The sequence below is a fragment of the Helianthus annuus genome, chromosome 1, assembly GCF_002127325.2.
Source record: "Helianthus annuus cultivar XRQ/B chromosome 1, HanXRQr2.0-SUNRISE, whole genome shotgun sequence".
Taxonomy (NCBI): Eukaryota; Viridiplantae; Streptophyta; class Magnoliopsida; order Asterales; family Asteraceae; genus Helianthus; species Helianthus annuus.
This window is the reverse complement of record NC_035433.2, coordinates 70,505,780-70,517,111: the sequence shown is the minus strand read 5'-3', so window position 1 is coordinate 70,517,111 and position 11,332 is coordinate 70,505,780. Positions and strand designations below refer to the sequence as shown.

The following is an 11,332-nucleotide window of genomic DNA, read 5'->3' as shown; positions in this document are numbered from 1 at the left end:
TTTTTAGAGTCTGGGCTAAAATACGTGATTATTAAGATAGAAAAAAATTAAAAAAAATCTGTTCTTCATGTTTTTGTCATAACTTTCACTGTTTCACTTTGAGCTCCACCCTACAGAAGTGTTGTGGATTTTCAATCTTTTTACATCTTTGAATATTAACATATTATATATTAACATATGGTTGGGATCACTACATGATAAGACGATGACAATCCCTTTATACATTTTTTGTCATTCTTGGATTTCTAGTCTCTTAAGTCATTTTCATCCCTCATTCACTTGATAACTTATGTAGGTGTGTGACATTGAAAGCAATGGTTTTCACCGTGTATGCTTTTAGTTTGTTAGTTTCTTTGTTCTTTTTCTTCTTAATAATCTAATAAATCTGGTCTAACCACAATATTACTAAATCTACTATTAATCTTTTAATCCTGAGAACATTAAATTGTTATACAAGTAATTCGATCTTATTTCATTGACGATTTCACACATTAGAAAGAGCGCGCTATGTTTCCAAGCTTTAAGAAACCATTCCGTCATGGTTAACTTTTTTCAAGTGGATAAAGGTTTCATCTTAAGGCTAGATAAACATACACCCAAATCAAATGAATATAGTTTTTCTGGTGGCTGAAGTTTGGCACATGATGCAGTTGGAGGAGTTTGGAGCCATTGTGGTTAAAATTTCAACCAAGAAATTGTAGTTTCACATGTTATACAATTTTAATTAGAGGTGTTAAATGAACCATGTTTATAGATTGATAAATGGAATTTGAAAATCTGAGATATAAACCCAAACATAACATGGATATTCACAAGCTAAATCAAAATTTATTTTACATATTTATATTCTAAAGGTACAAATAACAAATAGTACAATTGTGTAAAAGAATAATCATATTTAAACAAAAATCTATATAATCTCACGCTAATTACTATTGTATATTAAACTTTGACATAAAATATCCAATTCATCAAAAAATAAAAAAAATAAAAAGGTTAACTAGTCAAACCAACCTGTTTAAGGGAACCCGGGGCGGTCCCGTGATGAAGCCCCAAAACGCGTGATGGGCGTTTTGTACACCGCCGCCACCATCAACAAAACGCGTTTTTTTTTTTAACGCGTGCATTGTATAACGCGTTGTACAATCGAAAAATGGAACGTTATATTACCGTTGGTTGGTTCAACGGTTACTTTTTAAAAAAAAAAAAAATTTATCCATTTTATCTATATATATATATCCACATTTCATCCATTTCACCCAATTTCACCCAATTTCACCCAATTTTATCTATATCTTTTAAACCCATTTCACCCAATTTTTTATATCTTTCTCAAATGGAATTCCCTACCGATTCGACGTTTCCGATGTCTAGCGATTCCGAGTCGTCTTCCGACAACGACACACTAAAGTATTTTGTGTCGGTGTATAACGAGCTTGATGCCGAGTCGTCCCGCCCAAAGAAGAAGATGGTCGGCCGTGATCGTATACGTGCCAACGAAGTTTTGATGAACGATTATTTTGTGGAAAACCCGCTATACAATTCCGAAACGTTTAGAGATCGTTTTCGTTTACCCAAAGAATTATTTTTAAAGATTGTTGGAGACATCGAGGCAAGCGAGGGATGGTTTCAAGAAGGTTACGATGCGAGGGGCAAACCAAGTTTCACGCCGATTCAAAAATGCACGTCCGCCATTCGCCAACTAGCGACGGGTAACCCACCCGATCAATATGATGAATACCTAGCTATGTCTGAAAGAACTTCACGTGAGTGTTTGCAATTTTTTTGCAATGCGGTTATTAAGTTGTATTCTAGCGAGTTTTTACGAAAGCCGACGAGCCACGACATCTCTCGTATTTATGCCGCACACGAGGCTCGATGGCATTTTCCCGGGATGCTCGGCAGCATCGATTGTACACATATCGAGTGGAAAAATTGTCCAAGAGAGTTGCGAGGGGCGTATGTGAGGGGAGACATCAAAAGACCAACCATCATACTAGAAGCGGTGGCGTCGAATGATTTATGGATTTGGCATTCGTACTTCGGTGTTCCAGGTTCAAACAACGACATCAATGTGTTGCACACGTCGCCGTTGTTCCAAACCGTAACGGATGGTACCGCACCTTCCTCTCCTTTCTATGTTAACGGTCGACATTACGTACGAGGCTTTTATCTTGTGGATGGTATCTACCCGTCTTGGTCTGTTTTTGTGAAAGCTCCCTCATTTCCCGTCGAGGCAAAAGAAAAGGCGTTCAAAAAATTGCAAGAATCGGCAAGAAAAGATGTTGAGAGGACGTTTGGTGTTTTAAAGGGTAGATGGGGTATATTACACCGACCGGTTCGTTCGATGACCAAGAAAGCAATACATAGCATAGTGTATGCGTGTATCATATTGCACAATATGTTGATCAAACACGACGGACGTGCAATATCCCCGGATTGGGTACCGGATCCTCCTACACAAGTTCAAGTCCCACAAGATATCAATTTACAATTGCGTAACGAAGAAACTCACTTTCGGTTGAGATACGATTTAATCGAACTAGTAGGTTCTCTAGGTTTGGAGTTTCCGGATTCGGACGAGGAGTAGTTTTTTTTTTTTTTTTTTAAATTGTATGTTTCTAGTATGTTAAATTCGAGTAGTAGGTTTTTTTTTTTTTTTTTTTTAAATTGTATGTTCCTAGTATGTTAAATTGAACTAGTATGTTTTAAAATTAATGAAATTTTTAATTTAGTGTTTTATTTTTATTTTCTAAATTTAAAATGAAAATTAAAAAAATTGGGAGGGAGTGATGGAATTCCATCACTAGTGATTCCACCCCTAGTCAATTTCTATCACTAGTGATGGAAATTGGATTGATGACATGGCATTAGTTGATTGGATAGTGGGAGTGATGGAATCCATCACTAGTGATTCCACCCCTAGTCCCCTAATTATATATATTCACAAGTTTAACCTGAAATTAACCCGCACTTGTTGTTCAATCCCTCAAATAGGGGCAAATTAGATCAGTCAGGTACCAAAACACAAACAAGAAAATCTAGAAGCTCACAAGCATTTTATTCGTTATCAAAGCAACTAAGAACAATCACACTTATGCATTTAGTCAAACACCTTGTGGGTTGACCGAACACAAAAGGATGTCACACAGGCACTTTAGACACTAAAAAGAAATATACACATGGACAAGCTATAAAACGTGCAAATTCATATATTCTTTTAACCGGAAATTTCAATAGACTTGACATCAGGTTTCTTTGCTTCTTCTTTGGGCACCGTAATTGTAAGCACTCCGTTTTCCATGGCCGCCTTCACCTGATCCATGTTAGCATTCTCTGGCAACCTGAACCTCCTTGTGAATTTGCCGCTGCTTCTTTCAACCCGATGCCACTTATCATTCTTATCTTCTTTCTCAACGTTCCTCTCACCAGTGATCTGTAAGATGTTCCCGTCTTCCACCTCCACCTTCACTTCTTCTTTCTTCATCCCAGGAAGATCGGCCTTGAACACATGAGCTTCAGGCGTTTCCTTCCAATCCACACGGGCGTTTACCAATGTAGAAGTTTCCCTTGAAACATCAGATGAAGATGAAATGGGGAAGTCTCTGAATGGGTCCCAAACGTCTAGGGAAAACGGGTCGAAGATGCTGCTGCGTCGGCTACCGAATAAGCTTGGGACGATCGACATTGTTTAATGTTGATTTAAAATGATCTGAATATATTTGGTAAGAAGAATTCGATTGCTTTGCTTTGCTGAGGGTTTCGTGATTCAGTTGATTTGGTCTGATTAGTGGGAGTTTTTGGATTTATATACGTGATTAGAGCAACTTCGAGAACTTTCTGGATGACTCGTTAAGACCAATCAGACATAGAAATATGAAGAAGGTTCTTTATGTTTCAGTACTAGATTAGATGTTTCTCGATCCTTCATAGCAGATCGTTTTCGAACTTTGCTTCCCTTTTTTCTCATTCTATTATTATGATTTTTTTATTTTCATTAATTCTTGATAGTAATATATATTATGATTTTCAACCTTTTTTTTCATTCGATTCCAAGTTGCTAAATATAGATATTTAAAATAAAATATTTGTGTTAGCCTAAAAGCACTTAGACTAAAGGGTATGGGGGCCGGCTGAGGCCCGGCTAGGACCGGTGCCGGTCCCCCACACCGTCCCCCATAGGGTCGGCTCGGCACAACCGGCACCCCATAGCCGGGGAAGCCGTTCCTCTCTCCTCTCTTTTAACACACACACACACATGTATACATACATACATATATATAAATAAAGGGGCTCATCCCCCACCCCCTAGGTCCATCCCCTTCAAACCGAGCCTACGTGACGCCTACGTGACGGCTTATCCCTTAGGGATGAGACTCTCCATACTCTTTAGTCTTAAGTCAAATACAATTATTCCAAAAAAATTTTGTCATCTCACTCTCATACAGATAGTGAAGCTTTAACCATCAAATCATCATAAATGTGTAATGATATAACTAAAAATTAACTAAAAGAAAATTATATGAATGGGTAGTGTGTAGTGGACATCACAATGGGTAGTGTGTAGTGGACATCACCTCATGCTTCCTTCAAGCCCATTAACATGGTAGCATTTAGGAGTGTTCAGAATTTCAATTCGGATTCGAGAAATTTGAAATTCGACTCGATTCACATTCGATTAAAAAGGTTCGAATTGGAGTTGATTCGTATTCGAGTCCAGTAATCGAATGCGAATTTATGATTTTCAATTTGATTTGAAATTCAAATTCAATTTATACATACTTTTTTTAATATATGTATATACACACACAAACATATATACACATATATAACTTCTAAATTTACTCAAAGTATGAACTAGGGGTGTTAAAAAAACTCGCGACTCGCAGCTCGCTCGAAAAAAGTTCGAAAAAAGCTCGGCTCGAAATTGGCTCGGTTGTAAACGAGTCAGCTCGGCTCGGCTCGGTTTGTAAACGAGCCGAGCTCGAGCTTGGCCTGGCTCGGCTCGTGAGCTCGTGAGCCGGCTCGATAAGGTTTACATCCTTCATTTTTTTTGTCCCACATCGCTCAGAAGACAAAAATCAAGGGAGCATCTTCCCTATAAAAGAATGTAAAGACAATGTACAAAGTGACCTAACTATTTATACTTGCATATTTAGCCATTTGGTTAAATTAAATTGCAATTATAGCCTTAAGTTTATAAAGAGATTCATTTTTAGGGCTTTTTAAGTAGTAAATTTTGCGGTTCTTTGTTAGTTCGAGCTAGATCGAGCCGAGCTGAGCCAGCTCGAGTTTTAATCGAGTCGAGCTCGAGCCTCAAATCTCAGCTCGATTTGAAATTCGAGCTCGAGCCGAGCCATCTCGAATTAAGTTCGAGCCGAGCTCGAGCTGGGTCGAGCTCGGCTCGACTCGACTCGTTTACAACCCTAGTATGAACTACCTCCATAAGATAAGTTTATTATTCATAACATTATCAAACCTACTGACAGACAGTCCATACAACTTATTTCTAAATTTTTACCTAACTTAAATCACTACCAGTAACACACCTATCTTCTAATTTTTTGTGTTTTGACATATTGATAGTTATTTAATTTTACAGATTATGATATTCTATGTTGAATATAATTAGTTTGTAGTACTTTTAGAAAATGAAAGTAAAATATTTTTTTGTTTAGGGTGAATTTAAATTAAATTGAATTTATTAGAATTCGAGTATCAAATACTAATCGAATTCAGGTTAAAAAAAATAAAATATTCGAAAAATCAATTCGAATAATTCGTTATTCGATTCAATGAACACCTCTACTAGGACTTGAAAGGGATGTGAGCTTTTGGCACCACTATCGTTTTAATTTCGCTCTCCATTAAAGTGGTTTGGTAGCTTCATGGCTGGCCCTGGGGTGGGTGGGGAGGACCACCGGCCAGGGCCCGATATTTCGAGGGGCACGTCTTTTTATAAAAAAATCCGATATGTACACCAAGATAGCCCCCCTTACAAAACTATTCTTATGGTTTAGATTAGTTATTAACCCCTTTTGCATTAGGTTTAGACCTTTAGTGAGTCCAATACCCAATTTCGTTAAGACCTAAGGGCACATTTTTCTAAGCTCGAACATGATACACGAATTCTCAGGACCGGCCCTGGGTAGCTTGAGGTGCCACCCAACCATACACGATCTTAAACATTAAAGATAGAAGTGATGTCACATTTACTTGTATTGTTTTTTTTTTAATTTTTATTTTCAGCTTTACACTATATAGGATATACACTTAACTCATTTAACTTTTGATTAATTATGTTTTTCTTTAATAACTTGGTTCATGAGCTTTTTAAAAACAATGAAGACGTGATTGTTTTGAATATATATATTTTTTTTCTGGATGTTTCGTATAAATTTTGTTGAAAACAGAATTGTGATAAAAAAAACATTCTTTTTTTTAATCATAGAGCATATCATGTGTTGGTGCCATGCCGGTACGGGCGGTACCGTGACGAAGTAAACTTATAACAATCGAACAAAGTCGATACCGGTATCATTGTTATTGTAATCGATATCAGTATTTATTTTATGGTTTCCGATCGATGTAAGAACCTGACTTTATTCTTTGAGTTACATGACTTTATTTTTTTTGTACACATCAAACAAACTTTTGTGTAATGAAACCGTTGCAAACCAACTTTTTTTGTTTGTATCATAGGAGTTGTGTTCTGAATAATGTATTTTTTGTCGTAATCTATATTGATTGCCAGTATCATACCGCTAATGAAACGAAGCGGCCTGATGCCGACCAAACAACGTCGCTACCGTTATTGTGGTTATTGAAAATGTCGGTATTTGCTTTTTTGTTTTCTACAAGTTTAAAACACGTGTCTATATAACTAACTTAGAGTTCAATATCATTTTATGTTAAATCATAGTCACTAGATAAACTAGTTTCGTTTTTAATTTATCTTCTTAACTTCCTTTGACCAAATTTTCGTTGACAGATAGCTTTACTGAAGAAGGAAACCATGGCATCAGTATAATGACTTTAAGATTGCTTTTATTGATGATTCTTTGATCAAGTTATATCTTCCTAATTTGGAAAGAATAATTACTTAATCATAATGAAATTCAGTGCGAAAGGTACAAGTAAAGCAAGAGCATAAGAGTTAGAGAATGAGTGATCAATGTTACCTCAAGTCTTTGACTAATTAGTATTTATAGTAGAGAATTAGGGTTCATGTCACTATCACGTGGTGTGGTCCCCGTTAGTGAGCATAAGTGTTTTGACAGTGACATCACGAATTCCATTGGTCAGGAATTAACATTGTTTTGTCATGAATGTATCTCCCTTGCTACGTAGGCGTAACAAAATTATGCATTATTCATCATGGTTATCATAGTGAAATGGATACTCCATTAGTCTTTGTGAGTGGATTTTGGGTCTCACCTCTTCATTTACCATAATCAATAATCATATCATATAACTTACAAAATCATATTAGTTTGGCCATCTCTAAACTTTTTCTATATAAACAACTCTAGTTATCTTTTATTTTTACACAAAAGTATACTTTATAAACTATACTTTTTTACAGAAAAACATACTTTGTAAACTATAAATAGTTAAAATACAAAATAGTTATATTACCTAAAGAAGGATCAAATGGGTCTCTCTGGACTTAGGAGTTGAAAAGAAACGGAAAACAGGCCCAGCCCAGCCTACGATTTAAACATGTTGCATCAAATGGGTCTGGATTTAGGAGTTGAAACTTCTGTATAGTAGGCCTTTTACCTATAGAAGGATCAAGACGTTTCTTTGTGATTCCAGATGCTATCAATTTTCATTATCAAAGAGTCATCATGAAAGTTCCCGAAGCTCCAATCCAAAACTATATAAATCGTTCCTGCTCCTCAAATTCCATAACAAAACAACACTTGAGTTAGCGAAATACAAAGTAACTCAATTCTTCCACAGTTTTATTAATTTTATAGCCAAAACATTCGAAAATGTCGATCATCCCAAGCTTGTTTGGTGGCCGAAGGAGCAGCGTCTTCGACCCATTTTCCTTAGACGTTTGGGACCCATTCAGAGACTTCCCCATTTCGTCTTCCTCTGATGTTTCAAGGGAGACTTCTGCGTTGGTAAACGCCCGTGTGGATTGGAAGGAAACGCCAGAAGCTCATGTGTTCAAGGCGGATCTTCCTGGGATCAAGAAGGAAGAAGTGAAGGTGGAGGTGGAAGACGGAAACTTCTTACAAATCACCGGTGAGAGGAACGTGGAGAAAGAAGATAAGAATGATAAATGGCATCGGGTTGAGCGAAGCAGCGGCAAATTCACAAGGAGGTTCAGGTTGCCGGAGAATGCTAAAATGGAACAGGTGAAGGCGGCCATGGAAAATGGAGTGCTTACAATTACAGTGCCAAAAGAAGAAGTGAAGAAGCCTGATGTCAAGTCTATTGAAATCTCCGGTTAATTTTCTTTTATGAACTTCAATCATGTTGTCATCATCAAGCGTTTATGTGTGATATTCTAGCGCTCTTTTGTATTTCTCGTTGCAATTTCTACCATAACTTGTATGCTTTTGATGATGATTGATGAATAAAATGTTTGTTAGCTTCTAAATTCGATTCATTATGCAAATAGTACATAATTACAATGACAAAATGGAATCTACGAAGTCATTCCAAGAGTGATGTGAAAACCCCCATCTGCATTATTAGCCTAATTCCCAGTCTTTGTTAATTGATTTCTATAAATTCATCCAAAAAGATGACCCACCTCCTCTGATTTTTTAGATTAAGATTTAAAGTGTTAATGATTTTTGTCATAAAGTTTAAAGGATAAATTAAGGTGAATTTAATTAAAAACAAAAAAATATGCCCCATAGTGCGTTTTTAGCTCGGTTTTAACCATTGAGGGAGTCTGTGTGGGGTGGGATGGGGTGGGTTAATATTAAGAAAACATAGTTTTAAAATAAAATCATCTTAAAATTTTGAACCTTCCCTAAAAAATATATTTTTATATATAAAACTATATTAAAATAAAATGTTTGGTACTTACAGATACTTGACACATTCTGGACGATTCCAAAAGTAAATGAAGAGGCCTCAAAGATCTTCCCTAAAAAAATATATTTTTATATATAAAACTATATTTTAAACCTTTCCTTCTGATTTTCTTTGTTGATTCCATCAAAGAAATTTTCCATGTTGCACCAAGTGTTCTTTGTTTAGATAAAATATTAACCATGAGGTTAAAAATCATGGTCCATGGATGCCTTTTGAGGCAAGGACTTCAACAGCAATAATTGATGATATTTTCATAGGGTGGAACATATGGCAACTGAGTCTTCTCCAACATAGAAAATTTCAATGTTTAGATGCGGAAGAGGTGCGTGCTAAACTTTTTTCATAATCAATAATCTCATATCATGTCAATACTTCTCTTTACTCTCTATTTTGCATTCAATCAATAGTGGTGCTTTATCCAAACAATTTTTAAAAAAATTAAAAAATAAATAAACGTATGATTACTTGGAATAGAGTGGGGCCCACCATTAACCCCCTTTCTCTCCCCTCTCTCATCAGTGACTACTCACCGTTTCAACCCATCACCGTTCACCGATTTATACTTGGCGGCACCTTGCCGACCGGGAAAGAGGCTCACCGAAGGGGTCACCGCATGGTGCCCCTTCCACCCTAACCACTTAGGATTTTACATGTCTAGGTTATCATAGATCACATTAGTGCTAAAAGATGGTTTGTGATTAATGTTTTTAAAACGAGTTGGTCATTATTCATGAAGCCAGACATATTATTGCTTCACTAGTTGAATCGGTCTTAAAAACTGAATGTCATGAGTTTAAAAGTTTTAAAGGTATTAAAGATTTTGATAGTAAATTATTGTATACTTTGATTATTATTTTATCTACATATAAAAAATACTCGTTATAACGGTATTAACATTACAAAGTAGTTGCATGATTCAGTTAAAAAATAGTAGGTTTGATCCAAATATTTTAACTTCACATTGGGCTTTTAGTCTTTTTGAGTAATAATGCTAAAACTTGGGTTTTTGGATGAAACTTAGAAAATATAATTCATTCTTTAGTTCCCCGAATGTTAAATAATAAAGGATTAATGGATTTAAACACCCCCAACTATGGTCATTTGGTCGATGGCACTCTTAACTTTCACTTTGGCTCAGACCACTCCCAACTTAACACATCGATTGTTATAGCACCCCCTCGTTAAATATTCACTAACCAGGTTACTAAAATTAGCCTATGTGGCAATTTAATCTGATGTGGCATTTCATACGTGTCAAGTATACTCATTCACCTTCTTTAAAACCCTCAATCCCTATTAAACTCATTTTGTAAACCCTAATCCTAACTCATAGAGCAAATCAGACACACCTTGGAGCAAATCCATCATCAACATACGATCCGGTCGACATCCGTGAAGAACAAGCCCTAATCTTGAATCAAAATGAGCTCCTCTTCTACGTCTTAATCCATAGTATCCAAAAACCCTAAATTGTTTAAGGTTGATTTGGAGGGTAATGTGTACTGCCATCATGATGTTGTAGCAGTTGTTCGAGTTGTTGGACGGAAAAGTGTGCGACAAGGTCAACAATTCTATGGATGCTCTCATTGGCCGGTATGTTCCACCTTAACTCCAAGTATTTTTCTTGAATTGAATTGATTGATTAACTGAGGTGTTGTTGGCTTTTGCAGAGATCAGACTGCAAGTTCTTCTTATGGAAAGAAGATGTCGACAAAATGTTCAACCAACATGCATCCCAGTGCAGGTTCAGTTTAGAAGACCTGAAATATGAAAACATGGTCTTAGTAGAAGAGAATAGGTGGTTGAAAGAAAAGGTATCTGGAACAGAGTTGAAATGGAACAAGCAATATGTGTTAACCTTGTTTATTGGCATTAGCATAGTGTTGTATATGTTTAGGTAGTATGAACTGTGTTCTTGTCGTAATTGTACACTTTTGATGAAATTTAATGCAAATTCCTAGTCCTTGATTGCATATATCTGCACATGTATTGATATTACCAGATTAGTCAACATATCCAAACTGTATTTTGACCAACAAATGTCAAAGGTCATGATATAACAAGAAACATACCTCTAATGGGTCTGCACGTATAGCTGCACATCTGCATTGCATAATGGGTCTGCACATATGGGTCAAAACTGCAAGTGTCCAAACTGCACAATGCCTAATGGGTCTGCACATATGGGTCAAAACTGCAAGTGTCCAAATCTGTGTATGTTGTCCAAGCTATAATGACCAAATCTGCACTATGTAATGACCAAAACTGCATA

At 36.3% G+C, this 11,332-nt stretch overlaps 2 protein-coding genes across 2 annotated transcripts; one reads left to right on the top strand and one right to left on the bottom strand.

Moving 5' to 3' along the window:
• Positions 1 to 3,161: 3,161 nt before the first annotated feature.
• Positions 3,162 to 3,777, bottom strand: LOC110868440 (17.3 kDa class I heat shock protein). Its single transcript, XM_022117596.2, has one exon. The coding sequence runs from the start codon at positions 3,686 to 3,688 to the stop codon at positions 3,221 to 3,223; it is 468 nt and encodes a 155-aa protein (XP_021973288.1). The 5' UTR covers positions 3,689 to 3,777; the 3' UTR covers positions 3,162 to 3,220.
• Positions 3,778 to 7,880: 4,103 nt separating this feature from the next.
• LOC110868429 (17.3 kDa class I heat shock protein) lies at positions 7,881 to 8,616 on the top strand. Its single transcript, XM_022117589.2, has one exon. The coding sequence runs from the start codon at positions 7,998 to 8,000 to the stop codon at positions 8,463 to 8,465; it is 468 nt and encodes a 155-aa protein (XP_021973281.1). The 5' UTR covers positions 7,881 to 7,997; the 3' UTR covers positions 8,466 to 8,616.
• The last annotated feature ends 2,716 nt before the right edge of the window (positions 8,617 to 11,332 follow it).